This window comes from Aotus nancymaae, unplaced genomic scaffold (assembly GCF_030222135.1).
Source record: "Aotus nancymaae isolate 86718 unplaced genomic scaffold, 86718_ANA_hifiasm-v0.15.2.pri h1tg000057l, whole genome shotgun sequence".
Lineage (NCBI taxonomy): Eukaryota > Metazoa > Chordata > Mammalia > Primates > Aotidae > Aotus > Aotus nancymaae.
Genome location: NW_026988471.1, coordinates 24050568 through 24074214, shown reverse-complemented (window position 1 = coordinate 24074214; position 23647 = coordinate 24050568). Strand labels below are relative to the sequence as shown.

The following is a 23647-nucleotide window of genomic DNA, read 5'->3' as shown; positions in this document are numbered from 1 at the left end:
TGGTAAATGTGGCTGCAGCAGAGGGAGGCGGCTGGCCTCGTGGAGGGTGGGTGGGAAGGCAAGCAGCGGGGAGGCTGGGAGCTTAGAGGGGAGTGTGGAGCAGAGGACGGGGGCAGAGGGAGCAGGACAGGGGACCAAGAGTGGTCCAGGGGCTGCCTCAGATTCCCAAATATGAATCAGAGGGGAGTCCAGAGCCCCAGGCCAGGCCCCTGATCTCAGTGCCACCCCCTTTCCTCTGGCCTCAGAAACAATGGCTAAGATGCATTGAACACCGACTCTGCCAGGTGCTGTGTGTGTGCATTATCTTATTTAATTATTATAAATGCCTCACAAGGTAGACACTATTATTTTCATCATTCTATCTTATTAAGGACTAAACTGAAGCTCAGAGAGGTTAAGTTACTTGCCTAGGGTCACACAGCTTATAAGTCATAGTGCTGAGGCTGGAATGAGGCTGGCTTCAATGCTTCTTAGGCTGTCTCCTTCATGAAGGGGGACGGGGTGAACGGTGCCTCCCGATGGTGATACAGTGAGAGTCTGTAGTCCTCCCCTGGACTTCTGCTGCAGGAAGCCTTTCACTGCATAATAGCGCTGCTGCCCTGGGGGAGAGGTTGGGGGCCCTTCACCTCCAGCAGGAACTGCACACACCACCTGCACGCACAGGCACACACACCAGATGGAGGCACTGCTGCAGACACATACCTTCTTACCATTTCTTCCTGCCTCCCGCCCTCCTTCCTTCCCTGCTCTCCCTCTTTGGACATACCGCTCTTCTTTTATTCTCTTCCTCCCTCCCTCCCTCCAGACTGAGGTACCTTTCCAGGTACTTGGCCGCTAGCAGGGCTCTGCAAGGCTGTTAGATGAACTGAGTAACCATTCTTGGAGGGCCTAGTGGAGGGGTGGGAAGACACTGAGGTGGGTATGCCGTGCCTACCCTCAGGGGTGGTTGAGGCTAGCTGGGCAGCTCCTCTGATCAAGCCCTCTCCTGCCTGCAGTAAAAGCTGCAGCCGGGGTGCATACTGATGCTGAGGAAGCACTGCAAGTATGTGTTTGCACAGGCATGTGTGACAGTGTGTGTGTCTGTGGCCAGCATTGGGGCTGCTGCTCCTCCTTTCCCCTTCCCGTCAAAGGCCAGCCCAGAGGCCCGGCAGCCACTGATTTCCCGTGGGCTCTCTGCCCTCCCTCTGCCCTGGTCTGCAGGCGCAAGGGCCTCCATCCTTGGGTGGAGTCCCTGCCAGTTCCAGTGGCAGTCATTCTTGCTGCCCTCCATCTGTCATCTGCTCCTGGGCACGTGCTGCCTCTCTTGCACTCAGATGCCCCCACATGGTCACTTAGGGCTGGCTCTTCTCTTGACGATGGATGCTGTAGGGTCATTTCAAAGAGCATCCTTCTTAGTACATTTAAATTGCTACAGAAAAAGCCTCTGCACCGTCAACGTCACTCAGAAACCCAGCCAGCGATAATGGTGCTCCTGCTCTTACCTTGGGGGAGTTAGGAGAGGCTTGGGTGTGCTCTGTGGGTTTGTGATGTGAACAGTGCCTCTCTCTGACCGGAGCAGGACCTACATTTTGCACTTCAGGTTCCCTGAAATTCTCTTAAATTGGACATTATTATATGTCAAATTTAGTTAACCTTGCAGTCAGCACAGTCTTGGGTCGGGGTTGTTTGGCCCTTGGAGACAGGCCTGTGTTGAATCTGGACTCTGTCGCGTGACTTGGCAACATGGCTATGAGTGGGAAAATGGCCCCTAGTTGGCTTGAGAGGTTCAAACGAGATGGTGTGTGCAAGTGGTTCACACTGGGACGTGGCGTATGTTAAGTGAGCTTTATGATTTATTTTGGACATCTACCTACTAATCCACCCACCACCTGCCTACCTACCTACCTTCTTACATCTTTGTGATTTAGACTCACTGCCACCCCATGAATTGCAGGGGCATGGGAGAGGAAACCATGGGTGGGGATCTAGTGTGGACTTAGAGTCTGCTGAGAGCCTAGCACTTGGAGGGAAGGTTGTCTCTCTTTGGGTCATCAGTCACGAAAGGCTTGAGTTCCCTTTATCCCTTGAACAAAAGTAAAACAAGGCAAGTGGTGATGAGACCTAATTCCTGATGGCAGGGGCTGTGGATCCCGTCAGGGGCCTAGGTGAGGGGCCGTGGTCACTTGGGTCCCTCCTGCTCTTAATGGCTAGGTTAGGGAGGAAGCCCAGCCCTGCCGAGAAGGTGAGTCGGCCAGGGCAGGAAAGGCTGGGCTCAGCTGTGCAGAAAAGGAGTGGGCCGGGTGCGGTGGCTCACGCCTGTAATCCCAGCACTTTGGGAGGCTGAGGCAGGTGGATCACCTGAGGTCAGGAGTTCTAGACCAACCTAGCCAACATGGCAAAACTGTTTCTATTAATAGTACCAAAATTAGCTGGGCATGGTGGCACAAGCCTGTAATCTAGCTACTCGGGAGGCCAAGGCAGGAGAATTGCTTGAACCTGGGAGGCGGAAGTTGCAGTGAGCAAGATCGCACCATTGCACTCCAGCCTGGGCGACAAGAGCGAAACTCCATCTCAAAAAAAAAAAAAAAAGAGTAAAGCTGAGTAGTGGTGGAGCAGTGTTTCAGGACAAGTGGGAAATGAGCCTTTCCTCGCTGGCAGCTGGGCTTAACACAGGAGGCCTGGTCATGCCCTGCAGCTGCGTCTGCAGAGAGCCACAGGGCATTAGGAATATTCCTCATAATCATCCCACATAATGTTTGTGCAGCATGGAAGGGAGTAAAGGAGTGTTCTCTGCACGGTAATTGGCTCACTCCCTCATCACAATAAGTCAGAAGGCGCCCAGAGCAGGGTGATGATCAGAGGTTCCTCATCCCCATTTTACAGATGAGGAACTGAGGCTTAGAGAGGCCACACGGCTACAGAGTAGTTTTATCTGGATCTTCCCCTCTATTAAGCAAGGGCTGGCAGAGCCAGGTGTGCTGCTGAAGGAGCAGACATGAGTGGGCTTGGTGCCATGGAAGCGGCCACAGGCAGAGCAGTGGCACACTCCGCTCTGGGCTCAGCATGGCGTCAGGTACTTGTTTACATGTCATTGTCTCTCTCTGAACCAAGTTTCCTATTTGTTTATCTTTGTATCCAGTACACAGTAGGTGCTCAATAGATTTTTTGAGCACACCCCTATGCCTGACCTTGTGATGGCACCAAGACCTCAGAGGCGGACGGGGCTGAGGTATGCTGCCCTGTGGGTCTGAGGTCTGGCACAGCCTGCACCTGCAGAAGATAATGAGGCCAGCTAGGTGGACAGGCTGTGGACAAGGAGCTGCAGCCCTGGCAGAAGGACCTGGGAACTAGGCGGGCAGCACCGTTGTCGGCTATTCAGCATTTCTGGAGCACCTCCGTGTGCAAGTACCCAAGAGCTGTGGGGGACTCAGAGGGGCCAATGAGACACGGCCCCTCCCCTCCGAGAGTGGCCTTTCAGGAGGATGGAAGGCTTTCCTCAGTAATTATCTTATGATGCCACCTAAGCAGTCAATGATTATTTGTTGGATATTGTTGAATAATTGAAATAAAGGGCTGATAGCTTTGGGAGGTGACTAAGATCAGAAAAAGCAGGGGGCTTTGGAGGGCTGTGGACCCATACGCATCTTCAGTGATTCCCGGCCTGATCCCTCACGCTGGGATCAGCCTCTGCAGGTTGGCCTGGGCATGGGTGTGCGTGTGAGCATATGTGTGTGTGTGTACATGGCGTGGGGGTATGTGAGCGTGTGGCTGTAGTTCTGCAGAGCCTCGTGCTCAGGAAGCCCGGGACAGGGCTCTGCCCCTTGCAGAAGCCAATTCGTTTCACTGAATTCCATGACCACAGACAGTCCCTGGGAGGCCAGCCAGCCAGCTGGCAAAGGCTGTGCCTGCTTCTTGTCCCAGGGGGCCTGGGCAAATAGCTGGCTAGATCAGGCAAGTTCATCCCCTTGACTCAAGCACCAACTTGAGATATCTGCTCAACAGATGCTGGGTCAGTAGCATCCAGTTTAAGTATTGAAGGGAACACATCTGTCAGGCTGGCTGTCTCTAGGTGAGGGCCTCAGAGACATAACTCTCTTGTGGGGAAGGGTCCTGTGTCTGGGCGCAGCCAGCCCAGAGTGTCTGTGCCTGTAAATGCCTGTGTGCCTTGACCTCAGATTCCCTGTATCTTTATGGCGTTACTGTGTGTCTGTCTGTTGATGTGGTAGGGTATAGTGGCTTGCTGCAGTAGAAAGACCCATGGGCTGGTAAACAAAAGATGTAAATTTTGGTTCTAAAGGCCTCCTTTCCTGGCTCTGATCCCTGCAAGTCAGCTAATCTCTCTGAGCTTCAGGTGTTTCACCTGTGTAATAGAAAAAAAATAATACCAGCTCTGCTTTCCATAAAGTATAAGAATGAAATGAAATAACATATGTGAAGATGCTTTGTTAATTACCATGTACAGTACAAATGTGAGAGATTATTATCATCATCGCCCTGCGCATCAGAATGAGACATTGTATATGGCTTAAAATAATCCATCCAGTGAGCAGTGTTGAAATGTAGGTCAGATCATAGCCTCAGAAGTTTAGAGAGAGGAACCACCTAATCTAACAGGCCACCAAATGTGAAGGTGCTTTGAAAGCTGCAAAGAATGACACAAATGCAAAGTGACAATTATGTTTAAGTCTAGAAGGGATGTTTTAGTCCTCTTGTTTCCTAATCTAGAATCGAAAAGATCTGAGAGGCACTGGAGCCTCGTACACAGTTGTATTTGTACGGGTTTGTGGATTTGTGCGTGTGCTTCTGTTTGCATCTGTGGACTCATGTCAAGCACCTACTCCATGACAGTCATTCATCAAATGCCTGCCTTGGACTATAGGCATTGCTCTAGGCATTCTGGATGCCACCATCAATCAGACACTGACACTTCCCTCAAGGAGTTGACCACTGCCGTGCTGGGTAGGGGAACTATAGGAGAGGAAGGGTCTTTCAGCTCAGTCTCGGTAAGGGATTGGGGGGCAGGGAATCTAGGATATGAGGCTGGAAAGTTGGGTAACAGTTTGCTGATAAACCTGACGGGAAGCCGGTGTGGGCAGAACGAACAGTCTGCCCAGGGGCTGAGGCCAGAAGCAGTTTGCTTTCACCCTTGGTGCCGTCTGTTGGGACCATGATGTGGAGAGGGAGACCAAGGCGATCCAGCCAGATCCTGGGGACCATCCTGCACATGAGCGGAGCTTGGCTGGATCCTCCTGGCCCCTGGGAACCCCCGTGGCAAGGGTTTAAGCTCTGCAGAGTGACATAATCAGCTTTGCATTTTGGAAAGCTCCCAGAGCCCTGGTATTGCCACATATCTTGCAGCAGGAGCCCCGCCAGATGTTGGGTTGTGCATGGTAGTGAGGGATTGCTGCATTTGGTGGGCTGCGCGCTGGGATTTGCATGAGGCGGGGAGGAGGATGGGGAGGATGGAGTGGGAGTGAAGTACGAATCCGGATGTGTAGAGCGGGGGAAGGTAGCAGTTCTTGAGTGACTCTCACATGTCAGCTTTTGCTACATCACCTTATTTAATTCTTATAACATCACTGTGAAGTAGGTATCATCCCATTTGATAGATGAGGAAAGCAAGACTCAGGGAGGTCAAAGAGCTGGAGGTTACTCCTAAGCAAAGAGCAGAGCGAAACTCCGAGCCCGGCTCTGCCCTCTCCAAAGGCTACATGTCTGGAATTTCCTCCCCCTCCCCTCCCCACTGGAAGTGTGGACGAATTCAGTCCGCTGGCTTGACAGATGAGGAAACCAACCTGGGCTCACATCTATTCCCGAGAACCGTGTTACTGTTTTTCAGCTGTTCCATGTCACCACGTGTCAGATTCTTTTCTTTCAGAGTATTAGCAACGCCTCCTAATTCAGGGCTACTTGCAGATTTGATAAGCATATTTTACATTCCTTTGCTCAACCCATCAGCAAAGATATGGAATAAAACACCCTGTGACAGATGCGAGAATGAACCACTTGCTACACTTCCTTGGAACTGTTGAGGGGCATGGCCTGAGCCATCTGCTCACCCTTCTCGGCGTGTCAGTCCCCTCCCTCCACAAGGAGACCTCAGGCAGGCCCAGAGCAGAAGCATCGCTTCCCGCTCTGCCCTAAGACTCCATCGGGAAGAGTTGGCAGAAGAGAACGTGCTTTTCACATCGCTGCTCTTAGAGCCAAATGTCAAGGGCAAAGGCCAGGAGTTGAGACCTGGCTCTCGTGGAGACTCCAAGCACCACCCAGAGGCACATGGGGCCTGACTGCTGGGCCAGCCGTAGAGCACCTTGCACCAGGTGTGGGGTACACACAGCACACCTGCCCTCCCCACCCTCTCTGGACCTATCATGACCTGGAGAGTGGCCTGGCCCCGGGGGTCCACCCCTTCCTCCTGGGCTGGGTTGCACTGAATTGAATCCAGTAGGGGAAAAAAAATGTGCCAAGCACCTGCAGGCTCAGCACATGTGGTGTAGGTGAGAGATGCCAGCAGGGCTGCATATGGCAGAGGGGTGGCCTGTCGGGGCCCCCAAAGGCTTTCTCCACATGCCCAATGGAAGCCAGTGCCCATCGTGAAATGTCACGCGTCTTTATTTTTAGGTCATTGCTGTGTGGTAACTGTGGTTCCCTTTCACTGATCAGAAGCTCTGGTTGACTTTCACATCTCTGATTAATTCAGAATAAAAGAAAGTCAAATGAATCCCTCTGTCACAAATGCAGCTTGTTAAAGAAATAGTTTAAAGCCCAGGGCAGTAGGAGTTTTTCCAGAATCTGTCCTAGGCTCAGGGGCTTCAGCGGTAAACAAAACAGACAAAGGGATAAACCCTTTGTGCAGCTGTCTTCTCAAAACCCGAGAAGCAGACAGGACAGACACCTTCATACCCCCATTTTACAGATGAGGAAACTGAGGCTCCGAGAGGCTGCTCCTGTAACTAGGAAATGGACAAGCTGGGCTCAGACCCACTTTGCTCTTTCCATGACCTCACATGACCCCTGATGATGTTACATATGCTGATCAAATGCTGCCCATTTGCACTGGTTGAATTGGATCAGAAGCCCCACCTCTGCCTGAAATTCTTAGCAGTTGTGTAGATCCAATCAGAACCTTCACAAATACTAAGCTGCACTGGCAATGCGTCCTCTCTGTGTGATCCTTTCTTACATGGGGCGTCTTCAGAAGATGGTACAGAAGCAGCAGACCTGGCCTCCCATGGGGCATGCGCCCTCGGGCACTCTGAGCCCTCTTGAAGGCTCCCGCCAGTTGGCTCCTCTTCCCACGGCCTTTCTGCCCTCACCACCCCTCTGCTGTGCTTTCCTGAAAAGAGCCCCTGAAGGATCTCCGGTCCCGGGGCTGGTCTATCCCTCCAAGACGGCATGGGGCTCCCTGTCCCCTGGCTTCCTTTCCAGATGCTTCCTCCGCTGTGCTCCTTAAATTGTCCTCTTTGGCCCTTCTCCAGCCCTCACTGCCATATTATTCTGCACAGCTTAGTGACAGTGCCCTTGGAGGTCAGCTGTTCTGACACTAGCCGAACCTCCTCATCCTCAGTGCGTTTCTCTGACAGCCCTGGGCTCTGGCGTTGCAGCTCTCCCCTTCCTTGCTCCCACAACACACCAGGGTTCTCTTCTGTGCCTCCGAGCATTCTCTCCATCTCTTGTGTGAGCTCTGCCTCTCTGCAGTTTGACTGTGGCCCCCACCTGTGCCAAGATCGGGCACCTCTGTTCCCCTGCCATGTGCATGTCTTTGGAGGCCTTGCAGAACTTGAGTTGTGATGGTCTGCCCCAAGGACATGGCTCAGCGGGAGGATGGACGGAGGGACCAGGGACTCTCTTCCCACTGGTCTCACGTCTACAGCTGGTCACAGTGGGTTTCCATTTGTGTGCCCCATTATCATCTAAAAATTAATGTGGCAAACCACAAGGTATTTTGCAATCACAGAAAATGAAAGTTGAGTAGGACATCGAGGGCCATGGTAGTCTCTGGGAAAACTGTGGACCCTTTTCTCCGTCTGTGCTGCCGGCAGCACCCTGGGTTGGCGCCCTCCCCAGGGAGGGCCCCAAAGCTGTCTTGGGCTCCTGACATCGTGCAAGGTGTGAAGAACAGCCTGTGTTCCCTCTGCAGGGTCAGGGCCGCACTCTCTCTCCTTCCCCAGTATCATTTCTGCTGGTGATTAGTCATGCCAGAGCCTGGCTGAGTCAGAAGGGACTTGTGGGTGGTTTGTGGCCAGGCAGGAGTAGTGAGGCAGGACTTTCTAGGTTTATGTCTCTGTGCCCCAGGAGACAAGCACGTCAGGGCCCAGCCTTGCACAGGTGTCATGTGAGGGGTGGGGAGCAAAACAAATGAAATATTCGCCCAAACTCAGTGAATGCAAGAGATGGACAGGAGCTGAGATTCAGTCCCCGCGACCCTCCTGCAGGCTGACAGGCGTGCGCGGTGCCAGCTCCACCTGGCAGGGGTGTTCACAACTGTACAGTCCTCCACTTTCCACAGTCCTCATAAGTATCTCATGGACTTCAAATAGATATTGCTTAATATTTCTTTTCACTTGATTTTATTTTCAATAAAGGTGATTCATTAAGTAGATCACAAATGTAATTTTTGTACCTGTGAACAAAAACTTTCTCGTACGAATAAACTTTTAACTCAAATCCTTTATCAGAGCTTGTGTTATGATTTTGTGGTTCAGAAACTGTGATCATAAAGAGGGAGAGATGCCTTCTGCCGGGGCACAGGGTCTGGCCTGAAGATCCCCACAAGGATTATTATTTATATACGCATATATATGGGTGTGGGGTTTTTTTTCTTTTTGTAGAGATGAAGTCTCACTATGTTGCCCAGGCTGGTCTCGAACTCCTGGCCTCAAGTGATCCTCCTGCTTAGTCTTGTCAAAGTGCTGGGATTACAGGTGTGAGCCACTGTGCCTGGTCAAGGATGTATTTTAAATGGGGCTCTGAGGGGTGACTCAAGCTTCACCAGGCAGGAGGCGAGTTGGAGGGGGGCATATTACACAGCCCTGAAGTGTGGCTGGTGGGACAGGAGGAGGCTGGGGTTGGAAGGGAGGCCAGGCCAGCCCCGGACAGCCCTGGAATGATGCACTGCTTGGATCCACCTCTGGCCTCACAGGCTGTGTCTGTGCCTGCAGGATGGAGAGGAGCAGGAGGAGCCTCGTGGCAAGGAGGAGCGCCAAGAGCCCAGCACCACGGCCCGGAAGGTGGGGCGGCCTGGGAGGAAGCGCAAGCACCCCCCGGTGAGTGGTGCATCCTACACCCTCCTATGCACACACGCCACACACATGTACCTGGGCACTCGATGCCAGTGATGTGTGTCCTGCAGGGACCTGGGGACATTTAAGACCAGGTGATGGCGTGCACCCCTCCAGCTACAGAACTGCTTCATATACCCCATTCTTATCCCACCCTCATTTCCCTGTTTTCTTTTTGTTTGTTTGTTTTTTTGGAAATGGAGTCTTGCTCTGTCGCCCAGACAGGAGTGCAATGGTGCAATCTCGGCTCACTGCAACCTCCGCCTCCCGGGTTCAAGCGATTCTCCTGCCTCAGCCTCCCTGAGTAGCTAGTATTACAGATGCGTGCCACCACGCCCAGCTAATTTTTTTCATATTTTTCATAAAGATGGGGTTTCAGGCCAGGCACAGCAGCTCAAGCCTATAATCCCAGCACTTTGGGAGGCCAAGGCGGGTGGATCACGAGGTCAAGAGATCGAGACCATCCTGGTCAACATGGTGAAACCTCGTCCTACTAAAAATACAAAAAATTAGCTGGGCATAGTGGCGCGTGCCTGTAATCCCAGCTACTCAGGAGGCTGAGGCAGGAGAATTGCCTGAACCCAGGAGGCGGAGGTTGTGGTGAGCCAAGATCGCGCCATTGCACTCCAGCCTGGGTAATAAGAGCGAAACTCCGTCTCAAAAAAAAAAAAAAAAAAAAAAAAAAAGATGGGGTTTCACCATGTTGGTCAGGATAGTCTTGAACTCCTGATCTCGTGATCCACCTGCCTTGGCCTCCCAAAGTGCTGGGATTACAGGCATTTTTCTACATGCAGACCTGGAAGCCCTAAAGGGCCAGGGGACTTGGCTGGTGGGTCTTGGGCTTGAGACTTGACCTAGGCCCCTGACTCCTGGCCTCCCTCTGGAAGGGAAGCAAGAGGGCCTGCCAGAATCCCAGGCTGGACCAAGATCTCCCTGGCCTGTCTCTGCAGGCGCCTTGCTGCCACACTCTCACCCTAGGTCTCAGTCCCCACCTGGAGGAGGAAGGGAACTGAGAGTCCCCACCTGGAGGAGGAAGGGATCAGACTGGGAGTCTGATCAAATGGGAGTGAGGAGATGCAGGCTGAGGAGGCTGTGAGAGAGCAGGAGGATCAGGGCCCTGATGAAGGAAGTCCTGCAGGGGAGTAGGCAGCAGGGTCAAGCCCAGCTCCGGGCTTCTGGGAGCCAGTGCCGCTAAGGCCTGGGGGCAGCTCTGGAGAACAAGGCCCCTGGGCTGTAGGAGCCTGAGTGGCTTATGCCTTAAACTCAGATGTGGAGCAGTCATTATTTGCCAGCACCAGAGACAGCTGGTTCCTTTCTTTTAGCCCCTTCCAGCTGAGAATGGTAAACTTGGAGCAAGAAGGTAAGGGGGAGTCAGAGGCTCTGGATTTGTTGCTCAGCCCTTCAAGGAAATGTTCTCAGCAGGCCTGGAGCCCAGGACTTGCTCCCTTGGGGTAGAGAGCTGGGGTGAAGGTGACTAAAGTGAAATGGGATGGTAGAGGTGGGCGGTGGGTTCCTGGAGGTGGGTGTGGAAACCTGCTGGGTAATGCAGTGCCCCACTGCCAATTCTGCCTGAAGATTTGGAGGGGGGTCAGGCCGGAGTGAAGTCATTTAACTGGTAAGTAATTTTAAACATTTTAATATTAAAGCAAACATGGATATTTTATGGCCTGGAACGAAAAATTCACATGGCATTGAAAGATAAAATGAGATTTTGGAGGACTTTCTGGCTGGCAGCAGACTCCAGATTCCTGGGGCCCCTGCATGCTCCTCTACCCGCAGGGCGCCTTGATGGAGAAGGTGTGGGAGGGGAGCCAGGCTGGAGTCAGAGCACACTGGTGACTCCACATCTGCAGCGTGCCCTGCCCCTCTCCTGAGGCTTGGCAACCTGTGATCTGCTAAGCAAACTCCCCCTGTCCCCATCCAGTTTCTGGGGACAAGAGCCACCACCTGTAGCAAATAAAGACCCAGCAACCCTTAGACTTATCTTTGTGAGTCTCTGGAATCAGAGGGCAGCCGCATTGCTGAGAGGTGGAATGAAGCTCTTGGGTGAGAAGGTACAAGGAAGTCAGGGACAGGAGTGTGGGGACATCACCTGGACAATGACAGAGAAGAGGGGCACAGCTGAGTGAGGGGAGAGGGAACGGCGGCCATACATCCCTGGGCCTGGAGCAGGCTGCAGTGCAGAAGGAAAAACACCATCTTTGGGGTCCAAGAGACCTGAGTTCAAATTCTGACTCCACCACTGGCTACTTGTATAGCCTTGAACAGCTGCTGCCTGAACCTCAGGTTCCCCTTCGAAAAATCTCTCGCCCCTGTGAGAATGAAATGATGCATGTACCAAGGGGCCTCAGCAAAGGTCAGGACTGCCCCTGCCTGGCCAAACCTTTCCTCTTCAGGAGGCCATGGCAACCGTAGTTTGACAGAAGAACAGCACCTTGATCTAATGCTTCCCAGCCATGTGTCCTTGAGCAGGTCACCCAACCTCTCTGGGCTGCTTCCTCATTGGTAAAATATGGCTGCCAGGAAAACCTGCCCTGTCTATCTCCTGGGGCTCTTTACAAACAGCAAAACAGTCCAAAGGCCGGGAACAATGGCTCACACCTGTTATCCCAGAACTTTGGGAGGCCAAGACAGGCAGATCATGAGGTTAGGAGTTTAAGACCAGCCTGACCAGTATGGTGAAACCCTGTCTCTACTAAAAATACAAAAATTAGCCAGGCATGGTGGCTCACACTTGTAGTCTCAGCTACTCAGGAGGCTGAGGCAGGAATCCCAGCTACTCAGGAGGCTGAGGTAGAAGAATCACTTGAACCCAGGAGGCAGAGGTTGCAGTGAGCCAAGATTGTGCCACTGCACTCCAGTCTGGGTGACAGAGCAAGATTCTGTCTCAAAAAAAAAATGTGCAGAGCTGGCTGTGTAAAAACCTGTTCCACTGCAGGGCACAGGGTCCACCAGGCTGGGGTGCAGGCCTGAGGGATGGGGGCCCAGCATCAGCCTCTCAGCAGCCCTGGGAGGTGGGATGCATCCTGTGCCCGTCATGGTCTGGATGTGTTCTAGCCTGAGTCCTGGGTCATACCTGCAGCTGCCTGGCCTCTCAGGAGAGGCCCAGGGTGAGGAGGAGCGTGGGGAAGGTGAAGCTGATTGGGGAGTCAGCCGTTGGGGACTCCTTGCACATTGGAGGAACCAAGAGAGACTGACCCCAAGGACAGCAGCTAGCACGGCCCTCCCTGGGAGCCCACATTGGTGGATTCCTGCTGCAGCCGGGGCTTAGCCCTGTGGCGGCAGGTGCTGGTCCTGGCCTCTTCCCCTCCCCTGCAGGAGCACAGCAGAGAGGGCTTCTGAGGATCTGCTGCATCTGTGGCCCTGGGAATAGATTTGCCAGGGAGCTTTAAAGCAGCTGAGTGTGTCAACCAGCTAAGCCTGGGGAGGGAGATTGGCTCAGGTCCTGACAGGTGTGATGGGGGATGGGGACTGGGAAGTAAGAGATGAAACCCTGGCTGGAGGCTGTTGGCTTCCACAGCCGGCCCTGGACAGGGAGGGTCAGGTACACCCACTAGCGTTCTCACCAGGTCCCAGCCCCAAGCCCAAGAAATCCTGGGCTCTCTCCTCCTTTTGCCCTCAAGAACTGTCTGTCGTGGCCTTCAAGAGGCATCTGTCCCTGGGTGCCTTCTGCCCCCGGCATTGCCCTCGCCCGAACCAGACTCCACCTGCCCCCCGCATGCCCAGGCCAGTGTGCTCCCTTCATGACAAACACTTTCCACTTCCTGAGCACCGACCATGTGTGGGAAGCCCCCAGAGGAAGACGTCTTCTATTTCAGTCATGTGTGCTGCAGAGAGGAGGCCACACATAATCACAGTACACGTAGCACCGGCATGTCTTTCTGCAGGAACCCCTGGGACTCCATTTCTTAGACAGGATCTGGATTCCAGCCCCTCACCATCTGACCACCCCTTCCCTTGCTATGCCTGATGTCACTGTCTACCTCCTGGGGCTCTTTACAAACAGCAAAATAGTCCAAGGGGTGCCTTTGGCCATAGAAACCTCACCCTCTCACTGCTCCCTAAACACACCAGCCATTCCCCCTGCCCTCGCCTTCCACTGTTCCGCAGCCTGCCTTCTCTCACCTGCCCCAGCACTGCAGCCCAGCAGAACCCAGCCTGAAAATGAGGCCCGGTTCAGTCACTGTGACACGCTGGCCTCTTTTTTTTTTTTTTTTTGAGACAGAGTTTCACTCTTGTTGCCCAGGCTGTAGTGCAATGGCACGATTTCTGCTCACCGCAATCTCTGCCTCCCAAGTTCAAGCGATTCTCCTGCCTCAGCCTCCCAAGTAGCTGGGATTGTAGGCATGCGCCACCACTCCTGGGTAATTTTGTTTTTTGTTTTTTGGTTTTTTTTTTTAGTAGAGATGGAGTTTCTCCACGTTGGTCAGGCTAATTTCAAACTCCTGACCTCAGGTGATCCACCCGCATCAGCCTCCCAAAGTGCTGGGATTACAGGCATGAGCCACTGCACCTGGCCTTTCCTCTCCCTTCTTGAACTGTTTCTAAAATTAATAAAAATGAACTACTGATGTCCAGGCACAGCGGCTCACGCCTGTAATCCTAGCACTTTTGGAGGCTGAGGCGGGTGGATCACAAGGTCAGGAGTTCGAGACCAGCCTGGCCAGTGTGGTGAAACCCCATCTCTACTAAAAGTACAAAAATGAGCTGAGTGTGGTGGCGCACACCTGTAATCCCAGCTACTCGGGAGGCTGAGGCAGGAGAATCACTTGAACCCAGGAAGCGGAGGTTGCAGTGAGCCAAGATCGCACCATTGCACTACAGCCTGGGCAACAGAGTGAGACTCTGTCAAAAAAAAAAAAAAAAGAACTGATAAAGACAAGTTACAAGCCCACCGATCACCCACGTGGACTGCAGTGGTCTGCAGACCTCACTTTGAGTAGCGCTGGTTGTTACTTGTCAGTACAGAACTGAGTATAACTATTCAGAAGATTTTATGTGCATGTGATAATGTTGCCACATCCACGTGCTGTGATTTTGTATTTTACAACCGTATCATTTCTCAGTGCACTGAGAATTTAAAAATCTGAAACCAAAGCTTTCACTTTCATCCCTGACAGTTTGAAAATGTACCGCCATTGCGTAGTCACTGAGCTGTGCCACAATGAGTTTGCCCGCCTCACTGAGGACAGAGACTAGCAATAAAGGCTCATGGTTACACAGCGTGTTACTGCCTACAGAGGCCTTTTACAGGGATTACCTTATTTGATGCCAACAAACCTGTGTGAGGTAGCTGGGGTCCACCTTCATTATCATCCCCACATTCAGAAGAAGAGACTGAAGTTCAGAGAGGATGATCAGGACTTGGACGTCACGTCTCTCAACTGCAAAGTCCATGGTGCTCTTTCCTCCTTATTCCTGGAGCCATGCAGTTTGGCTCCTGGGTACCTATCCAGAGGTTCTCTTTAAGTTAATATGTGAATGCAGGACTGCTGGAAAAAGTGTGTAGAACTGGTCCAAAAAGCACACAAAGAAAATATAACTGAAGAGCATGATTGATACAAATAGCAGGGAGCCTGTGTGTAAGTGCCAAAGGCTGCGGGGGTCTGAGGGCGAAGAGGTGTGCCTGCTTCAAAACAGCAACAGCCTAGTTGTCTGCAGCACTGGCCAGAGAGCCAGGATGCTGCAGTCAGAGCCGGCAACAGGAAACAGGAAGTCAGCTGCAGGGCAGGGCGGGGCTTAGGAAGGGAGCTGGCACCTGGGCCAGGGCCTGCGGGCTGGCCAGTGCCCATGATGGGGAGGCGGGGGCGGGCGCATGGGGCTGAGCCCATGCATGGGTGTGAGGTGAGGAGGAAGGGGCAGCCTTCAAGGATGTAGCAGGGTGACAAGTGTGGGTGTCTGAGGCTGGTTCCTGCCTGGTCGCCAGTTCAGAGATTACAGTCCTGCGGAGGCCTTTGTCCTTTGTGGATGGTTCTGGTTGGAGCCCTGGAGGGAGAGTTTTTGCCCCTACCCACCAGGCCCTGGGGGGTGAGCGGCCCTGCCAGCCTCCATCCCGTTTACTAGTGATGCGTATTTATTCATTGACGATTTATACCCACCAACTTCCTCCAGGGTTATTTTTGCTCAGAGGGAGCACTCTGAGGTCACCTCCTAAGAATAACCCAGAATGGGAGGGTGGAGAAGGAGGGGGCTGGGCACTGGTGCTGAGCTCAGCTGAGCCCAAGCCGGTGTTAGACCTGACCCTCCAACACAGCACAGTAGTGAGCCAGTCCAAGAGGGCTAACTGCACCGCTTCAGAGCAAATGACTTGGGTTATAAATGGGGAAGTTAGGGGACCGTCCTGCTGCAGCCAAAGTCAGCTGGGTACAGCTTATGGCAGCTGTCAGAGGTTTACTGTACTTGCTAGCTTTCCAGCCGAACAGGACCTTTGATTCTTCTCCAAGTTAAGGCAGAGCTCAGCTCCCCTGCTTGTTTCCAGATCAGAGCCGCTCCTGGGCTAACCCTTTGCACCCCAGCTCCGTGACGTGGTGCCCTTGCTTTTCTGCACACAACTTCTTGACATAGTGTCTCCCACTCCTGGGCTGTAGCCCCCGGCCTGCCTCTAGAGGTGGGTTTTCTTCCTGTGAGCCTGCCTCAGTACATGCTACTGCCCACTCAGTCTCCTCATGTTTTGGAAGGCGTGAGGAAGACAGGCCGGTACACTACTTGGGGGGCAGTGTACCGGCCTGTCCACCCGCCCGCTCCACTGCCAAGCAGTGAAATTGATGCCCTGCTACTGGAGTCCCACATGGAAAGTCCTAGCCCGTGGCGGGGACTTCAAGTGCTGTGGGACTCCTAAGGATGCTGGAAAGCTAGGGAAGATGGAGGACGCAGGGCTTGACTTGGGCCTTAGAAGGGAGGTGACATTTGGAGAAGTCAAGAGGAAAGTGAGAAGCACCCCCCACCCCAGGACCTTGCTGAGCTGGGTGTGGAGGAAGGAGAGCACGCAGGGTGGGGCGGGTGTGGGGAGGCCCAAAGGCAGGGGCTGTGAACACGCAGGCGCAGGCCTGGCTAAAGTGACTGGGGATTCATTGAAAAATGTCTATGGGGCCGGGCACGATGGCTCACACCTGTAATCCCACCACTTTAGGAGGCCGAGGCGGGCGAATCAATTGAGACCAGGAATTAGAGACCAGCCTGACCAACATGGCAAAACCCTATCTCTACTCAAAATACAAAAAAGTTAGCCAAACATAGTAGCACATACCTGTGGTCCCAGCTACCTGGGAGGCTGAGGCATGAGAATTGCTTGAACCTGGGCAGGCAGAGATTACAGTGAGCCGATTGCACCACTACATTCCAGCCTGGATGACAGAGGGAGACTCTGTCTCAAAAAATAAATAAAATATGTGCATATATACATATACGTATATATATATATGGTTATATAATAGTAGCTGGGTATGGTGGTATGCCTGTGGTCACAGCTACTTGGGAGGCTGAGGCAGGAGGATCTCTTGAGCCTGGAGGGTGAGGTTTCAGTGAGCCATAACTGTGCCACTGCATTCCAGCTGGGCGACAGAGCAAAACCCTGTCTCAAAGCAAGAAGAAAAATGTTTTCAGTTTTGGTTGGAAAGGTAGCTTGCAGGCAGCCTGAAGGGCTTTTACTCTTCATCCTCTGAAAAATGCGTTATCTGGAAGGTTGTGAGGAGGCGGAGATGACGTGACAGGAGTCGTGTTTGGGAAACTGGCTCTGGCACCCATGAGCATGGCATTCATCTCCGAGCATGAGCGCGTGCTGGGAGCTGGAGAGGCAGGGGCACCAGCAAAGGCCCAGGGCCTGTGGGAGGTGGCAGTGGCGGGGCAGGATTGGCCAAGCATATGCTGCTGGCCCTGGGGATGCTGGAGGGGAAAGGGTAAAAGGAGGCCCCAGTGATGACACAGCAGGGACAGTGTCAGGTCAGTGTTGTTGTCAGAGATGAGGCTTCTGGAAGGGAGCAGATGGGGCAGGGGTCCCTGTCGAGGCCACCTTACGTAGCTGGTCTTATTCGGGGAGCATTTAAGTAGCATCTCAGAATATCTTTTTTTTTTTTTTTTTTTTTTTTTCAAAAATAATCCCTCTGTTTATTTCCATCCCTCCACATCCCAGGGCCACCTTCAGCAAGTCATTCATTCCTGCAGGTCCTTTCATTCCTGCAGGTCCTGGCCTTTGTGGCCTTCCTGGGGCCCCAGGAGCTCTTCTAGGGCCTGGGCTGCACCTGCCTTGCTCCTGCCGTTGCAGGTACACGCAGGTACATGCCGGCACACGCCTCCCAGGAGAGCTGTTGACATGGGTTTTCTTTCATCATCCCCACCTAGAGAATTTTGTACATTTTGGTTCTCCCACCTCAGGAAAGACATAAGCGAGCTGGAAAAGCTCCAGAGAAGGGCACTAAATTGATCAAGGGGAAGGCAAGGCTGCCAAGAGAGGACAGACTAAAAAGATTAGGGTTCTCCAGTCTGCAGAGACAAAGGCTAAGAGAGGACGTGATTAAGGCTATGAAATCATGTCGGGTGCAGCGGGCTGAGTACAGCACAGCTGGGGGGTGGAGGGAGGACACCCATCAGACATTTCAGAAAGGAAAATGAAGCACAGAAAACACAGCACCATTTTCCATGGTGAGTTCCCTTCTTACCAAACCCATCACCCTAGGGATGGCAGAGATTGAAAATAGAAGTCACTTCAAATGAGATTTACTTAAACACGTGGATCTCCCATACATAACGGCTTTCTTTGGGGTTTTTTGTTTGTTTTTTGAGACAGAGTCTCACTCTTGTCTAGGCTGGAGTGCAATGATGCGATCTCAGCTCACTGCAACCTCTACCTCCCAGGTTCAAGTGATTCTTCAAGTGATTCTCCCATCTCAGTTTCCTGAGTAACTGGGATTACAGGTGTGCACCACCATGCCCAGCTAATTTTTTGTATTTGTAGTAGAGATGCAGTTTCACCATGATGGCCAGGCTGGTCTTGAACTCCTGACCTCAGATGATCTGGCCATCTCAGCCTCCCAAAGTCTTGGGATTACAGGCGTGAGCCACCGCATCCGACCAGCATAACAGCTTTTTAAAGAAAGCCTCCAGCTCACTGTGAAATCCTTTGAGGTTGACTTCAAAGAGCACAGCCAGGCCCTCTTCCAGGTGGACCTGTGTCCCCGCTGGAAGCAGAACCCCAAGTGGGCCGGCCACTCACCGGGCGTGGTCATTCTGGCATCCATTTGCCATGGCTTGTGACAGCCTAGCAAGGCCACGGACTGAGTGACCTCTAAGGCTTTGCTGAGCCCCGAGTTCTCTCCTCAGACACGTGAGTGGAGAGATCTCTGGGGAGGAGGGAGACAGGTAGCTCCCAACAGATGTGAGGGGAATGGTGGGACCTTGAGGGGGTGCCCAGGCTGGGACCAAAGTTTCCAGAGTCGGCCCTCTGTGGCCTCTGGTCCCGCTGTCCCTGACCCCATTGGCGGTGCTTTTAGCCACCCACAGGGAAAAGGGAAATTGGAAGAGTCGGGGGTCCTAGCTCCATAGCGTTGGAGCCTGCTCCATCCACCACAGGAAGGCTGAGCAGGGGGGCACCTGGGGACCCCTCGCCCTCCTGGAGTGGGCATGGGGCGGGCCTCTCTGGCTTTCCCTGCCACAGGCCGCTTCCAGCTGCCATCAGATCTCTGGAGAGGGCTGCCAGGGGAAGGGGGCTGCAGGAAGGGCGGGGCTGGGCAGTCGTGGCCCCGTGCCAATGCTTCAGGGGCAGAGCTGCCCTGCTTACGTGGACATGCAGCTGTTTCCTGAAGCGAGTCAACCTGGAAAAATCCAGGCTGGGTGAGGGGTGATGGGGCTGCAGAGCTGAGGACATAGAAGGAGCCAGGAGCCACGGTGTGAGTGGAGGGCCTCGCTGGCGTGTGTGAGTTCACATCGTGTGGCTTCCCCACACACATCTGTCCTGAGGCTGGCAGTGAGTGTCAGGCATCAGGCGCCTCTTTCTCAAGTCTGTGCATGTGATGGTGAAGAGACCATGGCTGGCCTGACACCAGGGTTCCCGGGTGGCATGGAATGGATCTCATGGAGGCCTTAAAAGCACCATGGCAGGCCCACCCTTCTGGGTGACCAAGGTGAGGTGGCCCCCGCCTCTGCTGGGTTCTGGGGGAGATGGCAAGAGGAGCTCCTGGTAGGAAAGGAAGAGGCAGTGAAGGAGGGAGAATGGCATCCCAGTGAGTGCTGCATGTGGGCTACAGCCTGGGGAGAGCGCTCCTTGCCCCAGATGCCAGGACCTCATCTCTCCTGTGCCATGACCCTCACCTCTCCTCCTCCTGGGTTTTAGTTTTTGTGTGTAAATAACTATAAGAAAGCAAAACTTAAAAGTCACTTCTGGCAGGGCGCATGGCTCGCACCTGTAATCTCAATACTTTGGGAGGCTGAGGTGGGTGGATTACCTGAGGTCGGGAGTTTGAGACCAGCCTGGCCAACATGGCAAAACCCTGTCTCTACTAAAAATCCAAAATTAGCCCGGGCCTGGTGGCTCACACCTATAATCCCAGCTACTAGGGGGGCTGAGGCAGAAGAATTGCTTGAACGCAGAAGGTGGAGGTTGTAGTAAGCCGAGATTGCACCATTGCATTCCAGCCTGGGCAACAGAGCAAGACTCCATCTCCAAAAAAAAAAAAAAAAAAACTTCTATAAAATTAGCTGAGTGTGGCACACACCAGTGGTCCTAGCTCCTTGGGAGGCTGAGATAGGAAAATCGTTGAATTTGAGGCTGCAGTGAGCTATGACCACACCCCTGCACTCCAGCCTGGGCAGCAGAGTGAGACCTTGTCTCTAAAACAAAAATTTTTAAAAATTATTTCCATAGGCCGGGCGTGGTGGCTCACACCTGTAATCCCAGCACTTTGGGAGGCCGAGGCGGATGGATCACGAGGTCAAGAGATCGAGACCATCCTGGTCAACATGGTGAAACCCCGTCTCTACTAATACAAAAAATTAGCTGGGCATGGTGGCGCGTGCCTGTAATCCCAGCTACTCAGGAGGCTGAGGCAGGAGAATTGCCTGAACCCAGGAGGTGGAGGTTGCGGTGAGCTGAGATCGCGCCATTGCACTCCAGCCTGGGTAACGAGCGAAACTCCGTCTCAAAAGAAAAAAAAAAAAATTATTTCCATAAAAAAAAAAAAAATAGGCATGGTGGCAGGCACCTGTAGTCCCTGGTACTGGTGAGACTGAGGCAAGAAGATTGCTTGATCCCAGAAATTCAAGGCCACAGGGAGCTGTGATCCTGCCACCGCACTCCAATCTGAGTGACAGAGACCCTGTCTCTTGAAAAAAAAAAAAGAAAAGAAAAAAAACACCTCTCCCTACTGGGAGTTTCAGACTTTGCCCCACCCTGGGAGGCAAGGCTTCCATTGGAGTGAAGGAGGGGCAGGAGGTCTGGGTCTGAGAGGGGAAAGGGGAGGCAGCGGCAGGGCTGCGGAATTGGTTGGGACTGGGCAGGCCACGGCGGGAGGCTCCCCCTTGCCTTGCCTCTGGCTTTTCCTTGAGTTGGGCGCTGCTCAGGGGAGGGCCAGCAGCCTCTGCCCGGCTCTTCTTGAGCACTGCATGCTGCCTCTGCCTTCTCCGAACCCTGGAGGGATTTGTGAGCTTGCACTTTTCTTAGACTCAACCCAAAGCGGGAGTCAGCCTTCAAATGCCTTGCCTGTACCTGGGCCATCCTGGAAGCTTTACCGCCTGGAGGTATGTGACCCAAGGCAGGCCTCAGAAAAGCGAGCGTCGCCCCCAGCTCCCCTAGGATGCCTGGGAGAATTACATTTATTAATTTTATAAGCATATATATGCCCAGACCTGTGCAAGGTGCTAGAAAGCCGTAGGTGGAGAGGCCTACAAAGTTAAATAAGGTTGGCCGGGCTCCGTGGCTTACACCTGTAATCCAGCACTTTGGGAGGCTGAGGCGGGCAGATCGCCTGAGGTCAGGAGTTTTGAGATGAGCCTGGTCAACATGGCGAAACCCTGTCTCTACTGAAAATACAAAAATTAGCCAGGTGTGGTGGCAGGTGCCTGTAATCCCAGCTACTTGGGAGGCTGAGGCAGGAGAATCACTTGAACCCCGGAGGCACAGGTTGCAGTGAGCACTCCAGCCTGGGCAACAGAGTGAGACTTCGTCTCAAAAAATAAAAAAATTAAATAAGGCAAGGCTCACGGTCAATGAGCGAGGCCACGGTAAATAGATAATTAGATTCGGAGGGATGAGGTGTAAGGAGATAGGGTGAGAAAGCGCACTGTAAACAAACGTGGCATGCATCCGCTGGGACAGGAGTGAGGACTGTGGTGGCTTCAGCCCCACCCTTCAGGGTGAGGCTGGACCAGCAGCTGTCCACACCTGCCAACTATAGGGGGCTGAGGGCTCCAGAGACAGGGCCTAGCCCAGATCCTCTCACACAGACTTTTACATGCTCCTTAGAAGACAGAAAGTGGAAGAGTGGTTACTGGGGGAGAGGCCACTGGGAGGTTAGTGTTGAATGGAGACAGAGTTTCTGTTTGGGATGGCGAAAAAGTTCTGGAGATGGATGGTGGTAAAGGTTGTACAACCATGGGAGTGTACTTAAAAGTCCGCTTGAGGCTCGGTGCAGTGGCTCACACCTGTAATCCCAGACTTTAGGAGGCTGAGGTGGGTGAATCACAAGGTCAGGAGATCGAGACCATCCTGGCTAACACAGTGAAACCCCATCTCTACTTAAAATACAAAACAATTAGCCAGGCATGGTGGCACACACCTGTAATCCCAGCTACTTGGGAAGTTGAGGCAGGAGAATTGCTTGAATCCAGGAGGCAGAGGTTGCAGTGAGCCGAGATTGCACCACTGCACTCCAGGCTGGGCAACAGAGTGAGACTCCACCTCGGAAAAAAAAAAAAGTGTGCTTGAAAATGGTTAAAATGGTAAATTTTATGTATGTTTTACCCCAGATTTTTAAAAGTTTTAAAAAAGTGTTCCTTAGGCCAGGCATGGTGACTCACACCTGTAATCCCAGCACTTTGATAGGCCGAGGCGGGTGGATCACCTGAATTCAGGAGTTTGAGTCCAGCCTGGCCAACATGGTGAAACCCCGTTTCTACTAAAAATATAAAAAGTTACCCAAGTGTGGTAGCAGACACCTGTAATACCAGCTACTTGGGAGGCTGAGGCAGGAGAATCGCAGAGGTTGTAGCGAGCCAGGATTGCACCACTTCACTCCCACTCCAGCCTGGGCAACAAGAGCGAAACTCCATCTCAAAAAAAAAAAAAGTGCTCCTTAGATAAAGGCAGTCCCTGTCCTTGCCCCATCCTCAGCCCAGGGTATTTCTTTTTCTTTTTTTTTTCTTCCAAGATGGAGTCTCGCTCTGTCGCCCAGGCTGGAGTGCAGTGGTGCAGTTTTGGCTCACTGCAACCTCCGCTTCCCAGATTCAAGCAATTCTCTCTTTTTTTTTTTTTTTTTTTTTGCCACCCCTCTCTCCAGCCCAAGCAATTCTTACCTCAGCCTCCCTAATAGCTGGGATTACAGGCGCCCACCACCATGCCCGGCTAATTTTTGTATTTTTAGTAGAGTTGGGGTTTCACCATCTTGGCTAGGCTGGTCTTGAACTCCTGACCTCGGCTGGTCTTGAACTCCTGACCTCTCGTGATCCACCCACCTTGGCCTTCCAAATGCTGGGATTACAGGTGTGAGCCACTGCACCTGGCCAACCCAGGGTTTTTCTTTTTCTTTTCTTTTTTTTTGAGATGGAGTTTCACTCTTGTTGCCCAGGCTGGATTGCAATGGCACAATCTCAGCTCACTGCAACCTCCGCCTCCCAGGTTCAAGTGATTCTCCTGCCTCAGCCTCCTGAGTAGCTGGGATTACAGGCATGTGCCACCACGCCTGGTTAATTTTGTATTTTTAGTAGAGATGGAGTTTCTCCACGTTGGTCAGGGTGGTCTCAGACTCCTGACCTCAAGTGATCCGCCTGCCTCAGCCTCCCAAAGTGCTGGGATTACAGGGGTGAGCCACTATGTCCAGCCAACCCAGGATTTTTCAGACCCTATTGCCATTTCGTCTGGACTGATTCTCTGTTGTGGGGGGTGTCCTATGTCTTGTGGGGTATTTAGCAGCTTCCCTAGCCTCTACTCCTTAGGTGCCAGCACCTCCCCCCAACCAGGTGGCGACCAAAAATATCTCTACACACATTGCGAGAATGTCCTGGTGGGGAGGTAGCAAACCGCCCCAGTTGAGAACTATGGCCTTAACCCGCCTAGAAAAGCTGCTCACAGGAGAGGCCTGAGGAAAAGCCAGAGGCAAGATGGGGATTCTGTCCAGAAGGAAAGCAAAGGTTGGCAAACTCAGAGGAACCCCAGGAGGTTGTGGGCAGGATTTGAAGACCCA

The 23647-nt window shown here is 52.9% G+C and overlaps 1 protein-coding gene across 3 annotated transcripts in view; it reads left to right on the top strand.

The window, feature by feature from the left end:
- Positions 1-23647, top strand: part of DNMT3A (DNA methyltransferase 3 alpha) — a 111420-nt gene that overhangs the window by 33358 nt on the left and 54415 nt on the right. For all 3 annotated transcript variants that reach the window (XM_012453299.3, XM_064363905.1, XM_012453300.3), the window contains exon 3: positions 9141-9245. In XM_012453299.3, coding sequence (XP_012308722.2) covers positions 9141-9245 — 105 coding nt within the window. The remainder of the gene's footprint in view (positions 1-9140; positions 9246-23647) is intronic.